The sequence below is a fragment of the Aquarana catesbeiana genome, linkage group LG06 (assembly GCF_042186555.1).
Source record: "Aquarana catesbeiana isolate 2022-GZ linkage group LG06, ASM4218655v1, whole genome shotgun sequence".
Taxonomy (NCBI): domain Eukaryota; kingdom Metazoa; phylum Chordata; class Amphibia; order Anura; family Ranidae; genus Aquarana; species Aquarana catesbeiana.
The window spans coordinates 410,428,364-410,453,633 of NC_133329.1; the positions used below are offsets into that span (position 1 = coordinate 410,428,364).

A 25,270-nucleotide genomic window follows, 5' to 3' on the forward strand; every position below is an offset into this window, starting at 1 on the left:
AGATCACAGGTGAAGATGGTTACCTTTAATAGCCATTCAAACCCCTTTGTGTCAACTTGTGTGCACGTTATCAGGCCCAAATCACCAGGGTATGTAAACTTTTGATCAGGGTCATTTGGGTATTTTCTGTTGTCATTATGATTTAAAAAGAGTAAACACAGATGATTGATAATAAATGGCTTCAGCCAAACACTGACCATGAGTGAAAGAAAAGTTTTTGTGTTATCATTCATATTCTCTGAAAAATGGCGAGAAATCATAAATTCTGCCAGGGTATGTAAACTTATGAGCACAGCTGTATGTGCTATATTATTGTTGCCACTCCCCCCCCCCCCCCCCCCCCCCACAAAAGTGGAATTACCCTTTAAATAATGCATTCAAATTTAAATAAACCCATTCAATTTTAGGCGACTAAAATATGACTAAAACAATTCAGATCACTAAAACTAAAATGGCATTTTAGTCAAAAGACTAAAACTAAATCGAAATTTGATGTCAAAATTAACACTGGAGCCAACAGACCCCCCTATCTAGTGGCATTAACAGGTGACCGGTACAATTTAATGGAGACAATGAGGTTGCTTTACTAAAGTCAAAGTCTCCCGTCCCCTCCAGTACAGCTATTTAAGCACAGATCGTGTTTGATAAGCTGCATCCTCCTCTATACTAGTCAGAGAATGACAGCTGTGACCCCGGAAGTGTTGAAACAAAAGTCACTTCTGGGGTCATTAGTCGCAGGAAGCATCGGGATGTTCCCAGAGTTCCTCCTGCTGTCACTGGGCAAGCCATTTCCATCGGTCCCGGGCTCCCCGGATCGCTTTTGTTGGAAAGCCTTTCGCCGACCCCTAAAGCCAGTACCAAACTTACAGCGCCGCTGCGTCTATGAGCTTGATTTAACCACTTGCTGTACATGTATTGTGGCAGGTCGGCACATGCAGGCAAAATCATGTTACATGTATGTCATATTGCCTGCTCAGTCTAATGGGGGGGCCGGTATTCCAGGTCCCAGTCCTCGGGGCCTGGTGATCATGTGATTGCTACAGCAACAAAGTTGATATGAATGAATTCATTCATAACAGCTGTTTTAACTATACTGTGATTGGCCCACAGCTGTCACATGATACCTGGGCCAATCACAGCATCCTGTACCCATGTGATGGTTGATCTATGTACTATGTGATAGCTGTAGCCAATCACAGATCACTAGTGATCACAGCTGTCACATGATACCTGGGCCAATCACAGCATCTTGTACCCAAGTGATGGTTGATCTATGTACTATGTGATAGCTGTAGCCAATCACAGATCACTAGTGATCACAGCTGTCACATGATACCTGGGCCAATCACAGCATCCTGTACCCATGTGATGGTTGATCTATGTACTATGTGATAGCTGTAGCCAATCACAGATCACTAGTGATCACAGCTGTCACATGATACCTGGGCCAATCACAGCATCCTGTACCCATGTGATGGTTGATCTATGTACTATGTGATAGCTGTAGCCAATCACAGATCACTAGTGATCACAGCTGTCACATGATACCTGGGCCAATCACAGCATCCTGTACCCATGTGATGGTTGATCTATGTACTATGTGATACCTGTAGCCAATCACAGTTTAATTTCTTAATGTGCAAAAAAGATTGTGACAAAAAAAATACAACTTAAAAAAAAAAAACTCGCCATCCCTATTATTAAATACCTTGGACTGTCCACAGTACTTTCCAAAAAGGGGGTCATTTAGAGGGTATTTGTACTGTCCTGGCATTTTCGGGCCTCTAGAAATGGAATAGGCCATCAGTACATCAGGATCCATTGATTTTTCAAATATATATACCATAGTCTGTGGACTTTTACACAAACTAATCAATATACAGTGGTACCTTTGGATTACGAGCATAATCCATTCCAGAAGAATGCTTGTAAACCAAAACGGGTTTCCCCATAGGAATCAATGGAAACTCAGATAATTCGTTCCAGTGTCACTGCTAATGTATGCAATACCACATGTTGGGGGGGGGGCGCCAGAGACACTCAGAAACACTTGGAGACACTCAGAAACACTTGGAGAAGCTCAGAGACACTAGGGAACTAAGTGTCTCCAAGCGTCACTGGCGCCCCCCCACATTTCTGGCCAAATGCAGTACTGCACACCCCAGAGGCTTAAATTCTGCTCGTCTTCTGAGACAACGCTCCCAAACCAAGTCAGGATTGAAAAAAAAAAAAAACACTCGTATTGTAAAACGCTCGTAAACCGCATTACTCGCAATCTGAGAATTTACTGTACACTTATTGGGATTTTTTATTTTTTTACTAAAGACATGTAGCAGAATACATTTTGGCCAAAATTTATGACAAAATTTTATTTTATTGGATTTGTTTTATGACAAAGTATATATATATATATATATATATATTTTTTTTTTTTAATTTGCAGTATTTTTTTTTTTTTGTTTAGTTATGTCACAAAAAATAAATAATCCCAGTGGTGATCAAATACCACCAAAAGAAGAAAGCTCTATTTGTGTGAAGATATAAATTACATTTGGGTACGGCGTTGCATGACCGCGCAATTCCCGGTTAAAGTAACGCAGTGCTAAACAGCAAAACAATGGCCTGGTCATGAAGGGGGGGTAAAACCTTTCCGGAGGTGAAGTGGTTAAACACGTGCCTACAATGCCGTATATATACGTAAGGCTTGTAGAGGCCGCCAGTCCGGATTCTCTATATTTCTCCCACTGCCAGACTTCCAGGATCACAATTCTATAAAATATAGATATAAGATGGGGGGAGGGGGGGTCTCAAACCGGTGGCCCTCCAGCTGTTGTGAAACTACAAGTCCCATCATTCCTCTGTCTGTGGGAGTCATGCTTGTAACTGTCAGCCTTGCAATGCTTCATGGGACTTGTAGTTTGGCACCAGCTGGAAGGCCGCCAGTTTGAGACCCCCTGATATAAGGAGACCTCGGGGGGAGGGGGGGGTCTACAGTTTTCCGGGATATCATGATTGTGGCAGTAGATGGCGCTCGGGGGATGGGAGGCCGCACATCGCTCATCCGCTGTCTTGTTTGTTTGCAGTTTTATCACCTCTCTGGGGGTCAGTTACATGATGCTGTGCTCAGACAGTTACCCCAATGTGCTGGCCTTCTGCTTCCTGGACGAGCTGCAGAAAGAATTCATCACAACCTACGAGATGGTTCACATCAACACCGCCATCCGCCCGTACTCCTTCATCGAATTCGGTGAGTAGCTGCGAGGTGAAGCTCTCCTCTTCTTCAGACGCCGCACATCATCATAACCGCTGCAGACACGCTGACTACCGCGCACAGGGGGGTGAGAATGGATTCTGATTGGTCAGATTTCTCACCCATCTTTGCTTTATTGAATAAATGTAAGTAAGGTAAATAGAGGTACACAGAGCATGTGGGGTACACCTTGTCATTCCACCACACTTCTCCGCAATTCCAGACTGTAAGGATGACAGCCAGGAGTTCCTGTGTAAATACAGCAGCTGTAAAAAAAAAAAGACCATCTTACTCAGTGTTTATAAACATTGATCAGACAGGAGATCGAGAGATACAAAGTAACATTGTTTACAAATATTAATCAAGCAGGAGATGGAGAGATACAAAGAAGGATTGTTTATAAACATTGATCAGACAGGAGATAAACAGATACAAAGTAACATTGTTTATAAACATTGATCAGACAGGAGATAGAGAGATACAAAGTAACATTGTTTATAAACATCAATCAGACAGGAGATAGAGAGATACAAAGTAACATTGTTTACAAATATTAATTAAGCAGGAGATGGAGAGATACAAAGAAGGATTGTTTATAAACATTGATCTGACTGGAAATAGAGATGCAAAGTAACATTGTTTATAAACGTTGATCAGACAGGAGATGGGAAGATAAAAAAGTAACATTATTTATAAACATTGATTGTACAAGAAATACAAAGTAACATTGTTTATAAACATTGATCAGACGAGAGATACATAGTAACATTTTTTACAAATATTAATCAAGCAGGAGATAGAGAGAGATACAAAGTAACTTTGTTTATAAACATTGATTAGACGGGAGATAGATAGATACAAAGTAATATTGTTTATAAATATTAATCAAGCAGGAGATGGAGAGATACAAAGAAGGATTGTTTATAAACATTGATCTGACTGGAAATAGAGATGCAAAGTAACATTGCTTGTCTGATCAATGTTTATAAACAATGTTACTTTGTATCTCTCTATCTCCTGTATGATCAATGTTTATAAACAATGTTACTTTGTATCTCTCTATCTCCTGTCTGATTGATGTTTATAAACAATGTTACTTTGTATCTCTCTATTTCCTCAGCCCTGATGTAAGCAGTGGGCCGACTCTTGGGAGAAGTTATGCAAATATCAAATTGCCCTGATGGGTGGGTGTCAGTCTGGGGGTGTGGGCGTTCTTAGACATGCCCTGGTAACGCCCACATGTGATGCTGAGCCTCAATGATTGAAAGAAATGAAATCCAGTGAATGAAAGGGGCGGGGCCAGGGGAAGTCAGGCTGGGAAGGCTGCACATCCTCCAGCCAGAAAATGAGGGAGGGGCTCTGTCTGACTTGCTGCATCTTCTAATGCACATGGTGAGAAGCTCACAGTGTGCAGTGAAATCAGAGGAAGCCGTATCAGTCCAGGAAAGGAGCCGGTACACCTACAAGACTGAAGTGGAGTCTGGAGGGAGGACATGAATCTGATAACCCTTTACTTGTATCCTTCCTAAGTGACTTTTGTAGGATTGTTGGTGCGCGGCTCCGAGCTCCCCGTCTTCGGTGTCAGTACTCGGCGCCTCGGCCGCTCCTTTGTGCCCAGACAAAGCCGGCACTCTATTCTTAGAGCTCCATTCAGTGACATTTTGCTGCGCAGATAAAATGTTTTGTGGCGTGATTTAGCGGCTGTGCGCTGACACCTCATAAAACGGATGACTCTGCCCCGATGGAGCGCCGGCGGCCCTTTTTATTAGTAACAAACTGCGAAGTGAATCCAATAAATACAGAGCCGGGTAACAAGCGGCTGCAAATTATAGAGGCGGCTGGCTGATAAGTAAGGCGTTTAGAAGAAGGTAAATTACTTTCTGCTGCAGGAAGATGGCCGGGTGATAAACAGTGCGCCCATCGGAAACGCCGCCGACGGGGTGCAGCGCAGATAATATAAGACGCGGACAGCCGGAAAAAGGTGGGCGTAATTTAATAAAAGTGGACGTTCCCTAATGCGTTTCATCTCATCCGACAGATAATTTCATACAGAAGACGAAGCAGCGATTCAATAACCCGCGCTCGCTCTCCACCAAGATGAATCTCGCCGACATGCAGACGGAAATCCGCCTGCGGCCTCCCTACCAGGTATCATCGCAGGAGCTCGGCCTGGAGAATGGCGTCCGCCATCGGAAAGATCTGGAATATAAAGGCATTGGTAAGGACATCCGCTCACTGGTAACGCCCCTTATCGGGGGATGAGGTGTTCATAGGGGCCCGGGCGCTCCAGCCATACACAGACCTCGTTCATATGGGGGGGGTACTACAGCGAAGTTCCATGCGAGGGCCGTGTTCGCCCCCCATGGGGATTTACAGGTGTTCTGTGCATCCCCATTCAGGAAGTCCCGTTCATGTGGATTGGAACGCAGTGACTGCACAGATAAGTTTGACAGCCGTGTAGGTGCCGGGCCCCGAACGCACATTGTCTGCATTCAAGGCCCTGCATCTTTGCATGGGTGTCAGATATGGAGCACCAGCTGTGTCAATGGAGCCACTGCGTCCCAACTGAAATGAATGGAACTGTCTGTATGGGGATGCAGGGGTACACCTGTGCAAGCATTGCCCTCACACAGGCATACACTATAGTACACTGCAAAGAGAGTCAAAAGACAGGGGGCGCCACCATGTAGACTTTATTACCAAAACATGTAGAAATTAAAAATGCACCCACATATTAAAATGGATAAAAGGAACATCTGATAGTCCTGTGAGCATCTGCAGAGTGCGCCAGGGAAGCGGCCAGCTATTGCAGAGCAGTACCTGGAAGCGGCTGTGGAAGCCACGCAGAGTTCACCAGGGAAGCGGTAAGGTATTGCAGAGCAGTGCATGGAAGCGGCTGTGGAACCTATTCAGAGTTCGTTGTGGAAGCGATGCACCCCATTACCCCCCCCCCCCCCCCCAAGCACTGACGTCATTCCGCTCCCATGCTCTGCAGGGATCCCTTTCTTTGGCTATGTTCCTCATTGCTTGCTACAAAACTGAGGTTTATCTGAGCTGGAAAAAGTTATACCTGGGCATGAATTCTGATTATTTTTGTCCAGTAGTTATTCTCCTGAAGGTAGCAGCATAACCCAAGCAGACATAAATATGAAATGCCCTGTGTCCTATGATGAACTCAAAGAAAATAATTTCACAGGTAAATCAAAAATACATTTTTTTTTTTTGTTTACCAGTTGTCAAATGACTGCTGTCTTCCAGTTTTTTAGAGACTGGTATAGATGGCACCAGAAGTGCCACTTCCTGGCACTACAGTTTTCATCACCCCTTCCTGAATGTGATAGTGGTTCAGAACGGGAGAAGGGCCGTTAGTAACAAATAGTGAGTTCCCAGGTCTGTACACCCGCTGTGCCCATTATGAGGGGTTCTCACCATCCCTGTGCTGAGTTCCCGGGTCTGTACACCCGCTGTGCCCATTATGAGGGGTTCTCACCATCCCTGTGCTGAGTTCCCAGGTCTGTACACCCGCTGTGCCCATTATGAGGGGTTCTCACCATCCCTGTGCTGAGTTCCCGGGTCTGTACACCCGCTGTGCCCATTATGAGGGGTTCCCACCATCCCTGTGCTGAGTTCCCGGGTCTGTACACCCGCTGTGCCCATTATGAGGGGTTCCCACCATCCCTGTGCTGAGTTCCCGGGTCTGTACACCCGCTGTGCCCATTATGAGGGGTTCCCACCATCCCTGTGCTGAGTTCTCAGGTCTGTACACCCGCTGTGCCCGTTATGAGGGGTTCCCACCATCCCTGTGCTGAGTTCCCAGGTCTGTACACCCGCTGTGCCCGTTATGAGGGGTTCCCACAATCCCTGTGCTGAGTTCTCAGGTCTGTACACCCGCTGTGCCCATTATGAGGGGTTCCCACCATCCCTGTGCTGATTTCCCCAGTCTGTACACCCGCTGTGCCCATTATGAGGGGTTCCCACCATCCCTGTGCTGAGTTCCCGGGTCTGTATACCCGCTGTGCCCATTATGAGGGGTTCTCACCATCCCTGTGCTGAGTTCCCGGGTCTGTACACCCGCTGTGCCCATTATGAGGGGTTCTCACCATCCCTGTGCTGAGTTCCTGGGTCTGTACACCCGCTGTGCCCATTATGAGGGGTTCTCACCATCCCTGTGCTGAGTTCCTGGGTCTGTACACCCGCTGTGCCCATTATGAGGGGTTCTCACCATCCCTGTGCTGAGTTCCCGGGTCTGTACACCCGCTGTGCCCATTATGAGGGGTTCCCACCATCCCTGTGCTGAGTTCCCGGGTCTGTACACCCGCTGTGCCCATTATGAGGTTCTCCCGTGGTCCCCTGCTGTTTTTTTTTTTTTTTTTTAATTTTATTAAACAGAGCAGGGGTTCCCAACCCCCAGGCTGTGGACCTGTTCTGGTCCCTGGCTTGTTGGGGACTGGGCCGTGCGGCGGTGGGTGGGAAACAGTTGAGCGAATCAGCATAACTTGAACTGCCACCCTCCGACCACCAGAGGGCCCGCTCCCTTTCACCCAGCACCACTACTTCCTTACCTCTTTGTGGTCACCTTACTTATGGAGAGGAAGGGGGAGAAGAAGCCGTCCTGACCCAGAGTTGACGGGCTGCACAAGCTCCCACCCCCCAGAGGTGCCAGGGCAACACCTTCCCCCAACCCCCCTCCCAGGTAACAGGTGGCACTTAAGGGAGGTGACAGGCAGATCACGCACAGCGCCCCGTCCCCGGGTCCATGGAGGGGTTTTGGTGGCTGGGGTCGGTTCCCGGTGCCGGGAGGTTGGGGACCGCTGTAATAGAGAATGTAACAGGAGGAGCTGAAACACAGAAACATCCAGAACTCCCCAGGTGGGAAGAACGATGGGACAAATGTATTGTGGGTTTGATGGACTAATATCTGATGGTGTGTGGACAGCGTAGTTATTCCAGGATGTCCCATGGACATGAACCTGGAATTGGGGGTGGTGAGATAATGTGGGGGTCGTTTCCCTACACTGCCATACCTTGGTGGGATTCAGAAGTGGCCAGTAGCCTGGAGATAAGATTAGACACACTTCTGCTTGGCCAGCAGAACGTCACAGTCACTTGTTTTCGAGGAGCAGTGTCCGTATCATAAACATTGTCCTCTAGCTGTTGAAGTGAGCAATGGTTGGAGTGACGCGGGGAGTCGCGGGGGCCCATCTCTTGTTGTTGCTCCTGGCTGCGAAGGCCTCACCCCGGCCTGTATCTACACCTCATTACCCCCATTGTTCCAATCTCTCCACCCCAGTGATTTACACAAAGGGTTTTCTTCCGCCTGGCTTCCTCGCCCTCATGGAGGCGGCCATACAATATGTGCTGTTTGTGATTCTTTTCCGTTCTCTCCATTATCATTGATTTCCAAGCCTGTGACTCTGACACAACTGATCTGTGTCACTAAACAACCAATCATATGTTTATACCTCCGAGAATAACCTCAGCCTCAGTAAGGGCGCCCCACCAGTGGTCATAATAAAAAATAAACACAAACAAGGAGGGGGCGTGTGAAGTGTAGTATTAAAGAGAGTTTACTAAAAGACAAACAAATGGCAACTCACTGTGGAGTAAATATGAGATCACTCAAATGTAGAACAATCCGCCATGGATTCCACTGCGATAGGATGAAGCACTGCTGGGCTCTGGGCCTCTACCATAGCAGCCAACTTGTAGAGAGGCACTGGAGACTGGAACAGGAAGCGCCAACAACCACCCTGGCAGGCGGAGATCTTGTAGCCCAATAGATCACTGGCAGCTGCCCGGCCAGATCTTGTAGTCCCATGAGAATCCCTTGCAGCTGCCCGGCCAGACCTTGTAGTCCCACAGGTCCCTGGCAGCATGAATCTCATGTTCCTCCCCATCCGATCACTGCTTGAGAAAGAAGCATGATGCTCTGAAACGCGTAGGCACGCCTCCTGGAGACTAGAACAGGAGACCCTGGCCGGCAGAGATCTTGTTGCCCAATAGAACCCTGGCAGCTGCCCGGCCAGATCTTGTAGTCCCATGAGAATCTCTTGCAGCTGCCTGGCCAGATCTTGTAGTCCCACAGGTCCCTGGCAGGAATCTCACGTTCCTCCCCATCTGATCACTGCTTAAGAAAGGAGCATGATGCTCTGAAACGCGTAGGCACACCTCCTGGGGGCTGGAACAGGAGACCCTGGCAACCACCCTGGCCGGCGTGGAGATCTTGTAGCCCAAAAGATCCCTGGCAGCTGGCTGGCCAGATCTTGTAGTCCCATGAATCCCTTGCAGCTGCCCGGACAGATCTTATAGTCCCACAGGTCCCTGGCAGCAGGAATCTCACGTTCCTCCCCATCTGAGCACTGCTTGAGAAAAGATGTGTGATGCTCTAAAACACGTAGGCACGCCTCCTGTAGATTGGATCAGGAAGCGCTGGCAACCACCCTGGCCAGCCTGAGATCTTGTAGCCCAATAGATCTCTATGAGTTGGTTGCAATAGTAGCGGCCCCGAGCCCAGGAGTGCTTCATCCTATCGGCAGTGGAATCTTCCATTCGAGTGATCTCCTGTTTACTCCACGGTGAGTTGCCATTTGTTTGATTTTCTTTTAATAAACAAATTTTTAATGCTACACTTAGCTGGCGCCCCCTCTTGTTTGTTTTGATTATTACAAACGTTACTTCAATCTGATGTGGAGCAGCTGCTAAATTACAGTTTTGGGACTGATTGATTTATAATAACAAGGACTTTTTTCTTTTTTTTTAAATTATATTTTGCCATTATTTTATTCCATTGATCATTTAAAGTGGAGTTCCACCCACATTTTTTCATGCAGCACTAATGTACATCCTTAAAATTAATTAACAATTTTTTTTTTGTTCACTTACTTGATTTATGCCTATATCTAATTTCACTTCTTCCTTTAGGGGCCACGGTGCCGTGCGTCATTTCCGGTTTTGCACTGGCTTTTTGGGAGATCTTGGTCAGCTTGGCATTGGCACTGCTCCCGTAACATTTAACATTGGCGTCTATGGAAATTCTTGGTCAGCTTGGCATGGCTCCAGTAAAATTTGAAGGAGAAGTCCAGCCTGAGCTCATTTGGCTGGGCTTCTCCTCTGGGTCACAGGAGTGCAATTTGTTTGGCACTCCTGTGACCCGTTTTCAGTTTTTCTGAAGACCGCTCTCTGCTGACGTCATTGGAATCACGACAATAAAGTCTGGGTCCGCCAGGTGCCTAAACCGATGCCTGTCTCAGGCTCTCAGCGAGCTGCTGAGAGCCTGAGATGGCTGCTCCCCGCCCCCTCCACAGCTCAGCGCTCCCATGAGCGCGCACGGGGGGGGGGGGGGACAGGGGGCAGGGAGGAGAGATGCTGACTGACAGGCAGCAGCTCTCTGTTAGGGGAGCTGTCAGAATCGAGCCATCGGCGGTGTTCAATGGCTCGGTTCTCAGTGCAGAGGCGGCAATGGACAGATGCAGCATCGGACCGCCACGCTAAGTATCAGGGTTAAAAAAAAAAAAAACATACAGTACTTCTCTTTTAACATTGGCGTCTATGGAAAATCTTGGTCAGCTTGGCATGGCACGGCTCCAGTAACATTTAAAGGAGAAGTCCAGCCTGAGCTCATTTGGCTGGGCTTCTCTTCTGGGTCACAGGAGTGCAATTCGTTTTGCACTCCTGTGACCCGGTTTCAGCAGACGGCTCTCTGCTGACGCCACTGGAATCAGTCTGGGTCCGCCAGGTGCCTAGACCGATGCCTGTCTCAGCCTCTCAGCGAGCTGCTGAGACCCTAAGACGGTTGCTCCCCACCCCTCCACAGCTCAACGCTCCAATGAGTACGGGGGGGGGGGGGATCAGAGCGGAGAGATGCTGACTGACAGGCAGCAGCTCTCTGCTCGGAGAGCTGTCAGAAGCGTGCCGTTCAATGGCTCGGTTCTCAGTGCAGAGGCAGTAGGGGACAGATGCAGCATCAGACCACCTCGCTAAGTATGATGGTAAAAAAAATCAAAAACCCCATACAGTACTTCTCTTTTAACATTGGCGTGTATGGAAAATCTTGGTCTTCTTGGCATGGCACTGATCCCGTAACATTTAATATTGGCAACTATGGAAATTCTTGGTCAGCTTGGCATGGCTGTGCCATGTCAAGCTGACCAAGATTGCACCGCACTGCACATGTGCGAGATCGGCAGGTGCATGCTGGGTAGCCAGCATGCACGGAATGCAGGAAGGAGGACACTGTGGCTTCAGATGCCCACACTGGAGATGGCCGCGCTGTGCAGGAACTTCACAAAGTAAGAAAATGATGCTGCACAAAAAGAAAACTGGGCATAGTTTACAGCATACCTTTGTTACATTGTATGAGGCATGAATATTCTTGGGGTATTTTTATCTTAAAAGTCATATTTTGGCCGGAGCTCTAGCTTTAATAAAGAAAACATTCTGGACTCTGTGACCATTGGGGTTGTACCCTTACTGCTTCCTGCATATTTGAACGTCTCTGAAGACTCCCTTACCTGGTGGGGGGCTCTGTTACATGTGAGGAGCCTCACCAAAGCGAGTCAGCATGATCAATGAGACATTCCTTCACAATTTGTGGATATTAATAACAGGAGATCCAGCACTTGTCATGCATGTCACTCGACCTTTCTCTGTTCTCCACCCCCAGCTCCTCACCAGCGATTGGAGCCGGTCACCCTGACGGGGGTCATCTCCTGCCTGCTCAGCCTGCTCTGTGCGGGTCTCAATCTCATCCGTGGCTTCCATGCACTGGAGAGTCTGCTGCAGGTACAGTATATATGCCTCATGTATTCATTTCCTGTGTTTTGGGATTAAGACCACTAGAATAATTCTGTAGGGTTTTATTCTGAGATTTAAATACACACAGCAAAGGCAACCAAGGACAGCAGATGTTCTGTAACATCTCCCACCCAAAAAAAAAAACTATTTTATTAGAGATTTACCTGCACCCTCTTATTTAAGGTCCAGCCTGTGAAAATCTCTATGGAAAGAAAGTATCTCATAGTGGCCTTGGTTGCTCCGATCACCTCCCTGGTGACATCACAAGCGCCGTGTCCCGAGGAGACCACTTTTAAACTTTTCAAGTTGGAGAATTGACTTCTCAAACACGATTATTTTAGGTCAAAATAGCTTTAGTTCAAGCAAGATTACATGTGTTATAAGTAAAGCAAAAGCCTAAGTTAAAAATGGGCAATCAAAGGAGAAAATGAAGCTTGTTCAGGTCTCCGGTGTCTTCGATTTTCCTCTCTCTAAGCCGCTCTCCTTAAAAGGCATTTCCACTTTTTCCCCCCATAATCCCTCCTCCCGCACTTTCCTTCTGTCAAATCCTGTTCATTTGCAAAGTCCTCCGAACTTTTCTCTTTTGGTATTGCAGACCACGCAGCCTCTGCTCTGTATGAAGCAATCGGTCCCGGAATGTGCTGCTTCAGTAACGGTGCATAGTTAGTGGCAGTTACAGAGCAAAGTCTTAATCATAGCAAAGAAGAAAATTAAATGTTAGAGAACTGCCGTCATGGTTTACTGACTGTAGGTGGAGAAACTCTCTATGGTTTAATAAAAAAACAGATCATTAGAGAATATTATATTATATTATTATTATTCTCTAATGATCTCCAATATCGGGACGTGGCATTAATTATTTATGCACCGTATCCACAGCGCCACTCTGTGGTGATACGAACTCTTTTAGAAATTTTTAAAAAACAGATAAAACAAAAAAAGAAAAGCACTATGGAGGGTGTAAGGGAACTACAAACACTATGAAGGGTATAAGGGAACTACAAACACTATGAAGGGTATAAGGGAACTACAAACACTATGAAGGGTATAAGGGAACTACAAACACTATGAAGGGTATAAGGGAACTACAAACACTATGAAGGGTATAAGGGAGCTACAGACACTATGAAAGGTATAAGGGAACTACAGACACTATGAAGGGTATAAGGGAGCTACAGACACTATGAAGGGTATAAGGGAGCTACAGACACTATGAAGGGTATAAGGGAGCTACAGACACTATGAAAGGTATAAGGGAACTACAGACACTATGAAGGGTATAAGGGAGCTACAGACACTATGAAGGGTATAAGGGAACTACAGACACTATGGAGGGTATAAGGGAGCTACAGGCACTATGAAGGGTATAAGAGAACTACAGGTACTATGAAGAGTATAAGAGAACTACAGGCACTATGAAGGGTATAAGGGAGCTACAAACACTATGGAGGGTATAAGAGAGCTACAGACACTATGGAGGGTATAAGACCCTTGTCACACTGGCACCACTCCGCCTTAACAGTAAAGCGCCGCTAGTTTTATCAGCACTTTACCGTACTTTTAGTGGCGCTTTTCAGCCGCTAGCAGGGGGCGCTTTTAAACCCCCACTAGTGGCAGAAGAAAGGGATAAATGCGCCCGAAAAGTGCCACTGCCGTGCCCATTCATTTCGGTGGGCAGGGACGGTGGAGGAGCAGTGTATACACTGCTTCTCCACCGCCCCAAAGATGCAGCTTGCAGGACTTTTTCTAACGTCCTGCAAGCGCACCGCTCCAGTGTGAAAGCACCCTCTTACACTCACTATAGAGGGTGTAAGGAAACTACAGACACCTTGGAGGGTGTAAGGAGGCTACAGACACTGGAGGGTTTAAAAAGGCTACAGACACTATGGAGGGTATAAGAAGGCTACAGACACTATGGAGGGTGTAAGAAGGCTACAGACACTATGGAGGGTGTAAGGGAGCTACAGACACTATGGATGGTGTAAGAAGGCTACAGACACTATGGAGGATGTAAGAAGGCTACAGACACTATGGAGGGTGTAAGAAGGCTACAGACACTATGGAGGGTGTGAGGGAGCTACAGACACTATGGAGGGTGTAAGGGAGCTACAGACACTATGGAGGGTGTAAGGGAGCTACAGACACTATGGAGGGTGTGAGGGAGCTACAGACACTATGGAGGGTGTAAGGGAGTGACAGACCCGACCATTACACCTGCCACTATATGGCCAAAGGTTCATGAACCTCCAATGAGTTCAGATGTCTCCAGTGAAGGGTTCTGGTAATCCTCCATCATACAAATACATTGTAGACAATTGTGCTTTTCTAACCTGGTGGTAACAGTTTGGTGAAGACCTTTTTCTGTTCCATTGTCGCCTGTGTACAAAGCCAGCTCCATAGAGACATGGATGAAAAGTTTGGTGTGTAGGGACTCGAGTGTCCTGTACAGAGCCCTGACCTCATCCCTACTGAACACCTTTGGGATGAATTGTAACGCTGATGGTGAGCCTGGTCTTTTTTTTTTGGTGCCCAATGTGAGGCCCAACACTTCAGCCAGGTCTTCTCATCCAACATCAGTACCTAACCTCACAAATGGGCACAAATTCCCACAGACACCCTCCAAAATCTCATGGAAAGCCTCAGAAGAGTGGAGGGTGTTGTAGCCACAAAGAAGGGTAAATCTATATTGATATCCATTGGGGGGCAACTTCAGTGGTTTTGGAATGTCCAGCAAAGTCCTATAGAGGTGATGCTCAGGGGAGGCTCTAAAAATGCCAGGATCACAATGCTGGGAATTTCAGAAAAAGGGATCTCTCACTAGAAGCATGATTAGTACACCTGTCAGGTATAGCCTGAGGAGCTGCATGTTCCAGCAGGCCACATGTGGCTCCTTCACAGTGAATTTGCAGCCTACAGCCAAAAGATGAAATGTGTCCCCATGTAATCCTGCAGGATCTGTATTCATACATTGGCTCCTGTGTCCTTCCATGAAAAGCTGACACACATTGTATATCAGATACAGATTATACATCCTGGCTGAGCAGAGGTTAATATTACGCAGAGGTTTCTGGAAATCAGCGCACACAGTTCTCACACTGAGCGCTGCGCACACCTGCCAGTTCAACGTGCCTCTAATGAACCAATTAAATATGGTGACAAACGCAGGCAGTTGCGTGTGGTAATGAGCAGCACTACACGGTCATTAGCCAGCAGGACACGCTCAGTCCCACGCTGATGTATGTGTGATTATACACCGGAGCGCACGCCGCCTCACCCCTTCATATGGAAATCTGAAGATGACAGATTATCTTGTGACGGTGCCAGAGCTCCCCCTCCTGGACAAACGCTGACACTGTCCTTCCGCCAATTCCATTTCCTAGATTTCTTTCATGCTCCGCAATATTGAAAAGTGAGAAAACACGTAAGTTAGGGATTGAGGTCAGACAGGTGGTGTTAGGGCCAATATAAAAGAAAAAAAATGATGCGCTAAAAAGACACATGTTTAAAATGTGCACAGGACAGCCAACCCCCGGTCGGTAACGTGACAGGCGACCCCGGTCGGTAACGTGACCCCTGATCGGTAGCGTGATAGACTACCCCTGGTCAGTAACGTGACGGGCGACCCCAGTTGGTAACGTGACGGGCGACCCCGGTCGGTAACGTGACCCCTGATCCGTAGCGTGATGGACGACCCCTGGTCGGTAACGTGACAGGTGACCCCGGTCGGTAACGTGACGGGCGACCCCGGTCGATAGCGTGACAGGCGACCCCGGTCGGTAACGTGACCCCTAATCGGTAGCGTGATGGACAACCCCTGGTCGGTAACGTGACAGGCGACCCCAGTCGGTAACGTGACGGACGACCCCGGTCGATAGCATGACAGGCGACCTCTGGTCGGTAACGTGACCCCTGATCGGTAGCGTGACGGATGACCCCTGGTTGGTGATGTGATGGGCAAGCCCTGGTCGGTAACGTGACCCCTGATCGGTAGCGTGACGGATGACCCCTGGTTGGTGATGTGACGAGCAAGCCCTGGTTGGTGACAGGTGACCCCTGGTCGGTGACATGACGGGCGACCCCTGGTCAATAACCGCTTCACAGACCTCTGTCGTTAACATTGATTTTATGTATTCCAGAGCGATGATGATATCAGATGTATTATGGCCTTCTTCCTGGGAACTGTCGCCTGCCTCTACCAGGTAAGTGTTTGCTGCCTCCACCTCAGTCCCGCAATGAGGTGTATTTATGAAGATGGTCTCTTTTACTTCTAAATGTAGATATGAATCCAATCACCTAACTCTCATAAAAGCTTTAAAATGTTATCATTTGAAAAGTTGTTTTCAATCTTTACAAACCTGCTGCTTTTATTAAAATAATGAGAATGGGGGGGGGGGGGGGGGGGTGTCACACAGCACTCAATGTTAGTCATAACCTCTGTTGCTGGCTTTGTATTACTTTACCACTGTCTAGGGCAGGGGGAGGCAACCTGGGGCCCTCCAGCTGTTGTGGGACTACATTTCCCATGAGGCATTGCAAGGCTGGCAGTTACAATTACTCCCAGAAGCATGATGGGACTTGTAGTTCTGCAACAGCTGGAGAGCCTCAGGTTGCCTACCCCTGGTCTAGGGAATAAGAATCTCGATCTGCCCACACAAGATCATAAAAGAAACCAGGGAAGCCATCGCAGCGTACCACCGTTTATTCTAAAAATCCCCCGTTACTATAAAAAACACAAAGCACTCACAAGTATGTGATTTGGCACCCCAAATCAGCTGGTGACAAATCACCTATCAGAGAGCCATACCACAATGTAGTCTGAGTGCGCTCCAAATGGCGAAAGTCATGTGGTAGCAGAAGTTCCCATCCTTACGCATTTCGTCACTTGAGGGGAAGATGATGGTAGCAGTTGGAGGATTGCTTGTCTGATAAATTGCACTGAGCACCATTCACTTTAATGAAGATTGTTGGTGATTTGTTTAGGAAACTAATCGATTTCAGCCTAAATTTTTTATCCTGATCATACAGTACAGGACACGGGACTTGTATTCATAGACAATGGGTTATATGCATGGTGATTGGACACTGGCCAAAATTGTGCTAGAGCCGCCCCTGGAGCGTACGCTTATAACCCAACCCACTCCATGAGACTCTGTTTTGTTTTGTTTTTTGTGTGTCCATAGGTGATGGACCTCTTCTCTTATGGAGAAGTGTTTTTCTTTAACCATGCTTTTTTTTTTTTTTTCTGAAGCTTCTACCAAGATCTGACTGCTTATGGCTATTTAGCAGTTTCTGGTTACTCTTTGTGTGTACTTTGGGGTCCGGACCCGGCTGTGTGAGACCAGCCTGTAAAGTTTGCTTTGGGCGCTGCATTTTGTGTTAGGCGGTCACCTTGGCACATAATGCAACCAATGTAGCTGACCCCAGGGCGCTATACAAGTCCATGGCCCTTGTCAGGTCCGGAATCCAAACCCACAACCTTTTCTCACTGAGCCACCTGAGATGCTGAAGATCTCCCTGTCTGATCCTTTGGATTTTCTTGCCTTGTCTCTTGTTTCTGGTAAACCTTGAACTCTTTGCTCCTCCCATGATCTTCCCGATTTAAGCCATATCTCTGCACTTCCTGTTCGCCAGATTATTGTGCTCTCTCCAGCCGATATCTTGCTCCTTTGTGTACCTGCAGTGGTCTTATCTCCACCACCACTTGTTACCAACCTTTGACTTGTTCCACGACTACACCTCCGCTTGATCCCAACCTGCAACCACTTGTTACCAACCTTTTGGCTTGTTTACTGACTACACATCCGCTTGATCCAAACCTGCTATATCTGCTACTGGACCACAGCTTGCTTACCTCCTGGTGGGGCGATACTGATGACCACAACCTGGTACTAACACAGCAAACCCCATCCCTACAATCAGGAGCTCTGGTGACTACTGGTTAGTGCTTTAGACCCCAAACCTCGCATCATCCTTCAGGGTGACTTTCTTCTGTACTTATCCTGTTGGTCGGTGGGAACCTCTCTACTGTTGTAGCTACTGGTCTCTGAGCCTGATCACTGACTGTGACAGCCGTGGTCCATTTTTTCCCAGACCTTGAAGACTTCTTCGGGGGTGTACCCACTGTGATGGGTGAGGCCTGGACCTCTAGTAGGCCCTGCATCAGGTAAGACTGGGATTCCCTGTATATTGGTACCTTTTTTTGGCTTTTAATACAATACAATTAGCAGTGCGTAGCATGCTATGCCTTTTTATAGGCAGAAGTTTTGAGAGTTATTCACATTATTGTGGTACCCCCCCGCCGCGTTTCGTCTGTTTATTGGCACTAGCAGTTTATTATTGGTGGTTTTTCCATTCTCCTCATCCTTCTTAGACTTCTTCTCAGAGGGATGAGGTAATTATGTTCCATCTCCCAGATGGCACAAGCAGCACGTTTCTGCACCCCTGTTGCCATCTTCTACAGTAATGCTGCCATAGGAACAGGGTCAGCGCCTTGGTTATAGTGCTCTTGTATTTGGACACACAAAACTCCATCCATTCTTAACTCTATTCCATGAGTACCCCAGTGGGGATCCCCTCACTTGGCAATGGTGGCTCACTTGCCTGTGGAGCTAGGACAAAATGGGCAAATGGTATGCGCTCTACAGGCGGCTTACTGGCAACGCAGAACACAGCTCGGGGTGATAGCTGTTCCGTGTGTCCTATCTTGACACTGCACCCCTTATCTCACGTTGGACCCCTCTCAGGAATGCCCCATACAGCCTGTCTGACAAAAGCAGATTTCTCGGCCACTGTGTCTGAATTCTCTCAGAAACTCTGGACTTCTAGTACCCTTCGGCTTCCAGAGGCCAGAAACTCTACACATCCTCTATTCCCCCTGATCCTGTTCAGGGGTCAGAGGAGAAACCTCGGTTACCTGAGGATATTATGGAGGAAAAGAAAAAAGGACATTGATTTTGTAGTGGAGGAGAGAAGAGGATTTTCCTTCCCCTGCATTTTATGAACCTGAAGATATGGCTTCCTGCCAAAAGCTCTCTACTGTGGGCACACTGATTGACGCAGAGAGAACGAGTCTTTGCCTAGCAGCACCTGACTCTCCACAGTCTAAACAAGCCCCGGTGGGCACAAATAGACTGGCTAAGTCAGAAAAGATTTTTCACATACATGCACTGATTGATTGGGCACTTAAAGGAGAAGTTCACCTTTTTAACAAAAAATAATAAATGCACATTTTTTTTTTTTTTTTTTGCATGTTAAAAACTGTGTATTTACTATTTATTGTTTTGGGAGCATGGAAAGCATTGAACCAGTAATCAGCAAATCAGTGGTACCATGCAGGACTCCTGCAGACCTGTCGGTTGCTCATACCTCGTACGGGCCCGGCAGATACTGACGGGACCCGTGCTAGTTAATTGAAACTACAAGCCGACAGCCTCAAACGCTGTCAGGACTTATAGTTTCCCTTTCACAGAACACAGAGCAGGGGGAGAAGATCCCTCGCTAGCTGTCTGAACAGCGGATCGGGGGGGGGCAGGGGCCAGTCCTTTCATAACATGTTACTGAATATGGGTGTAACATGTTACGAAAGTTGGAGTTATCCTTTAATGAGGACTGGACCAATCCTGAAGTAGTGTTCACCCCTTCTAAACTTCTGTAAATGAATTGTAGAAGAAATGGACTGTTCCGGTAGCAAATTCTGTAATTTTAGTTCTCAGTAAACACCTTGTAGTTCCTAATAAGGATGTGTTCCCTCATTAAAAGAAAAGTATGTTTTGTTTTTTTTTTGTTTGAGATTCATACTTGCCTAGATAGATGCAGCATCAGACCGATGCTGTCCCCCGTCATCTCTGCACTGAGAACCGAGCCACCAAAGATCGCCGATGGCTCGGTTCTCCGAGAGGAGAGCTGCTAACTGTCAGTCAGCAGCTCTCCTCTGCTCTCCCAGCTCATTGGAGCGCTGAACTGTGGAGGGGCGGGGAGCGGCTCGCTGAGACTGCCATCAGTCCAAACAGCTGGCGGATCCAGACTTGGGAAGTCGAGTTGACGCTGTGCCTCGACTAATGGCAGTGACGTCAGCAGAGAGCGGACTTCAGACCGCGCTCCACTAAAAAAAAGGGTCACAGGAGTGCAAAACGAATTGCACTCCTGTGACCCTTAGGAGAAGCCCAGCCTGAAAAGCTCGGGCTGGACTTCTCCTTTAAAGGATTCTGTTTTATAGGGGTCTGGAAGCCCTATTTAAAGGCTTTCTTTGCCCCTGCAGGTTCAGCCCTACGACCAGCTATTGCTGCTGTGTCTGTTTGCCAGACTATTGCTAACTGAAAAGACAAATAAATGTTAGAAAAAATTACAAAAAAAATTATAAAATTATAAAAAATGACAGCTGATGCCCTTAGTCTTATTGTTTTGTGTTGATGCGTTAGAGTATATAATCTTCCCAATTTCTAGAATGTCTGTTATGTCGGTACATAAGCGCAGAACTTTGCGGTTAAAAATGTCTGCTAAACCCACTTGTAAAAAATATCTTCTATGCATGCCTTTTGACCATGAGTTCCTATTTGGGGAATCCATTCATCCATTTCATAAATTCAACAAAGTCACTGGGGGGAAGGCACTCCTACTCCACAAGAAAAATTCTAAAGCTCCTACTCCTACAGCTACTACTTGTGCTCAGCAGAAGGGGCCTTTTTGTGTTTCCCCATCAACCTCAGAACCAAAGCTTAACATTTCCTTTTGTCTCAAATCATGAACTCCAAGTCTTTTAAGCCTGTCCGGTCCAGATCTGAACCTGCAACTTCTGTGGTGTCTGGCGGTAGCTCTTTTTACTATGCCACCTGAGATGCTGGACAGCTTCATGTCTGATCTCTTAGGGCAAGCATGCATTGTCTCTTGTTTCTGGTGAACCTTGAACTCTTTGCTCCTCCCTTCCTGATTTATACCAGGTCTCCGCACAGCCTGTTTGCCAGATGATTGTGCTCTCTCCAGCCAATATCTTGCTCTTTTGTGTACCTGCAACTGTCCTTATCTCCACTACTGCAAGTTACCGACCTTGGGCTTGTTCCTCAGCTACGTTTCCACTTGATTCCAACCAGAAATCACTTGTTACTGACCTTCGGCTTGTTTACTGACTACACTTCTACTTGATTTCTACCTGCTATATCTGCTACTGGACCCTGGCTTGCTCACCTCCTTGTGGGGCAATCCAGAGGACCGTGATTTGGTACTAACATGACAAAACCCATCTCCACCATCAGGAGCTCTGGTGAGTACCCGTTAGTGCTTAAACCCCACACCTCGGTTGAGCCCATGTCATCCACCAGGGCGACCAGCTCGTGTACTTATCCATCTGGTCAGTGGGAGCCTCTCTACTGCTATAGCGACTGGTCTGCGAGCCTGACCCCTGACCATGACAATCTCCTTACAATAAAGGGGGTGCCCATATACCTTGAAATCTGCCAACATCAGACCAAGCGAAAGCAGATTTAATGACCGCCTTGCACCAACTTCAGGCACAAGGATAAGAAGAACTGTTTCAAGGTTTTTCAAATTCAAATGGGGGCATTTGCCCAATACTGAATCTCTAAATATATTTTTTTGTATGCCGTAATTCCAGATGCAATCAACAATATCTGCCATTGCATCCCTCAGATAAGGAGTGTTTCTGGCATCAATAGGCATACAAGATGCCTAGCTTTACATCCATATTTTCTCTTCTTCATATCAACTCTTTCTGCATTGTGCATTGTACTTTCAATTTTTAGCACTAGTATTAAGGCTTGCATCTGTTCACAAAAGTGCTTGCCCCACTTCTGACTATTCTGCGTGCCCAAGGCATCCATGTCACAGGTGACCTGGATGGCCTCACTGAAGGACACCTCAGCCACAACCTTGTTTGCCAAGGTCCAGGGGAAGAATTATTTCCTTCAAATGTTTGGCTGGAAAATCAACTTTTCCAATCCTACTGTCCAGCCCTCACACTGTCTACAATACCTGGGTCTAATCTTCAACACAGCCCAAGCCTGAATTTTCCTTCCTCAAGAAAGTTGCTTCTCTAAGGTCCCACACAAAAACTGTCAGGTCAAAACGCTAGCCCTTAGTTCACTTCTGCATGTGGATTCTGAGTTTGATGATGGCCTCCTACAAGGCAGTTCCCTTTGCCCAGTTTTCACTTCAGGCCTCTTCAACCCAACATACGACGTGGAGCATGCAAATCCAATCCATAGATAGCCCAAAGCTCCCCCTGACCTGGTTGGAAAAGTTATTCCTTCATATGCCTTGACTGGCCAGGAGGCATGGTTTTTACAGGAGTCAAAACCTCTCATCAACATTCTGGGACACCAGTAGATGCTCTGGTGATCCCTGAGAACTCAGTTCAAGCTGGTTTACGCCTTCTCTGATGAGGATTCTTCATTGATTGCTGTGCAAGATGGAGGAGGAAAGGGTTCCATCAATTCCCATCGCACCATATTGGCTCAGAAGAACATGGTACATAGACATATTCCCAACCTCTGGTGGATGAGCCTTGGCCTGACTTACTGGCTAAGGCCCCCTATTCCATCCTGCTTCTGTCACTGGTTTTGACAGCATGGTTGTTTTAAAGGATAGGGGTATTTCTGAGTCTATTTCCACCTCCTTACTCAGAGCAAGAAAATCCAGATTTACCATCTGAAAAGGAAGGCTTTTATTGCCTGGTGCAAAGACAGGAACCAGAATTCCAGGGAATACCCTATCACTTGTATTTTGCCCTTCCTTCAGTATTGTCTTGACCAATGTCTGGTGCTGACTATACAAAATATATTCAGTGCCTAGGAATCCCCACAATATGATTAATACATAAAAGTGATAATAATAATAACAATATTATTAATTCACCCTAAACCAGAATTCCTCCAGCAACTGGAGTCTTTTTATCCCCTGGACAAGCAAAAATGCAAATTACGCTCTACCAAAAACAAACAATCCCAAATATCCAAACTTAATGTAAATTACTTGAATCCTTACTATTTATTGCACACTGTACATAGCATGCCCCTAAGAGCTGCACTCTGTACACAGCGCACCCCTGCACTCTTTACATAGCACACTCCTTGACCCTGCACTCTGTACACAGCGTACGCCTGGACCCTGTACTCTGTACACAGCGCACCCTTGAACCCTGCACTCTGTACACAGCGCACCCCTGAACCCTGCACTCTGTACACAGCGCACCCCTGGACCCTGCACTCTGTACACAGCGCACCCCTGGACCCTGCACTCTGTACACAGCGCAACCCTGGATCCTGCACTCTGTACACAGCGTACCCCTGGACCTTGCACTCTGTACACAGCGCACCCCTGAACCCTGCACTCTGTACACAGCGCACCCCTGAACCCTGCACTCTGTACACAGCGCACCCCTGAACCCTGCACTCTGTACACAGCGCACCCCTGAACCCTGCACTCTGTACACAGCACACCCCTGGACCCTGCACTCTGTACACAGGGCACCCCTGGATCCTGCACTCTGTACACAGCGCACCCCTGGACCCTGCACTCTGTACACAGCACACTCCTGGACCCTGCACTCTGTGCACAGCACACCCCTGAACCCTGCACTCTGTACACAGCACACTCCTGGACCCTGCAATCTGTACACAGCACACTCCTGGACCCTGCACTCTGTACACAGCACACTCCTGGACCCTGCACTCTGTACACAGCACACTCCTGGACCCTGCACTCTGTACACAGCACACTCCTGGACCCTGCACTCTGTACACAGCACACTCCTGAACCCTGCACTCTGTACACAGCACACTCCTGAACCCTGCACTCTGTACACAGCACACTCCTGAACCCTGCACTCTACACAGCGCACCCCTGAACTCTGTACACAGCACACTCCTGAACCCTGCACTCTACACAGCGCACCCCTGAACTCTGTACACAGCACACTCCTGAACCCAGCACTCTGTACACAGCACACTCCTGGACCCCAGAAAAACTGGGATTTTTTCATTTTGAGACATAAGGCTGAACTTAGCTCACATTAATGATTGCAGGGGAGAATTTAAGTGTTAGGGTGGACTTCCACTTTAAAGCAATTGTAAAGGCTTGTGTTTTTTTTGTTTTTTTTTTATAACAAAAAATGTTATACTCACCTGCTCTATGTAGTGGATTTGCACAGAGCAGCCTTGATCCACCTCTTCTCGGGTCCCTCTTCGCTGCTCCTGGGCCCTCCCACCTGTCAAGTGGGCCCACAGCTAGCAGTTTGCAGTGTAAAGGAACATTACAATTGTTTTTGCATTTATTATTTTATTTTTATCTTCATTAAAATTATTACTGAGAATGGTCATAGATTGGGTGGTAAGTACACAAAGTGCTCCAGATTTCTTCTCCTTTTATTTATTCTTATAAACACTAATGTACTGTGAGCTGTGGATGTAGTAATCATAAATAGGGTTTCCCTGAGGCCTGAAAGTGACTTCAAGGGTTCCTCCATGTTCGAAATACTGAGCTACACCATGATCTTTAGAAATGAAGACCTTCTATAGAAAATGACTGAGCCGGGCCTGTATACAGACAATCCTCACCCTTATCTCTGTATTCTGTCTTCCAGTGTTACTTATTTGTATACAGCACAAGTTGGCGCAACATGAAATCTTTTTTGGCCTTTGGACTGATCTGTCTGTGTAATTTGTACCTGCATGAACTGCGCAATGTATGGCAGCTTTTCTTCCACGTCACGGTCGGGGCCATCACCACCCTTCAGATCCGACTGAGACAGCCGCAGAGCAAGTCCCCCGACTACAACGTCTGATTCTCCAACGCCAATTCCTCATTTGGTTCCATTTTGCCTGTTTTGTTGGTTTTTTTTCCTCCTTCACCTCTCCCGGTGACAGTTCAGTCCTGGACACAGCAGAGAGGAGATATATTGGGAGCAGGGATGGTGTATATTATATTTTGTTAGCACCTTGATTTATTGCCTTTGTAAGGCAGTTTTATTGCATTTCTAACTAATAAAGCCATTCTGTACAGATATCGTCCTCTTGTGGAATTCTTGAGGGAAATCATAACGTATTTATATGGCACCAACATATTCTGCAGCAGGTTTAGAGGAACATTTAAAGACGAACTCAAAGCAAAACTTTTTTTTTTTTATTGTCATTTTGGATAGAGTATAAAGGGGTATAGCTTCTGTTTTTTTTTTTGGGGGGGGGGGGGGGGGTTCCTTCTGTGTCAAATTGGGGAGAT

At 47.1% G+C, this 25,270-nt stretch overlaps 1 protein-coding gene across 1 annotated transcript; it reads left to right on the forward strand.

Annotated features, from left to right (window-relative positions):
• Window positions 1-3,083: 3,083 nt before the first annotated feature.
• SEC22A (SEC22 homolog A, vesicle trafficking protein) lies at window positions 3,084-25,055 on the forward strand (the record flags this gene model as incomplete). The annotated part of the gene is given in 5 exon segments (XM_073634484.1): window positions 3,084-3,247; window positions 5,289-5,468; window positions 11,913-12,031; window positions 16,180-16,242; window positions 24,636-25,055. Coding segments are annotated over 5 exon segments (727 nt in total), but the record flags the coding sequence as incomplete, so codon positions are not given.
• Window positions 25,056-25,270: the final 215 nt, after the last annotated feature.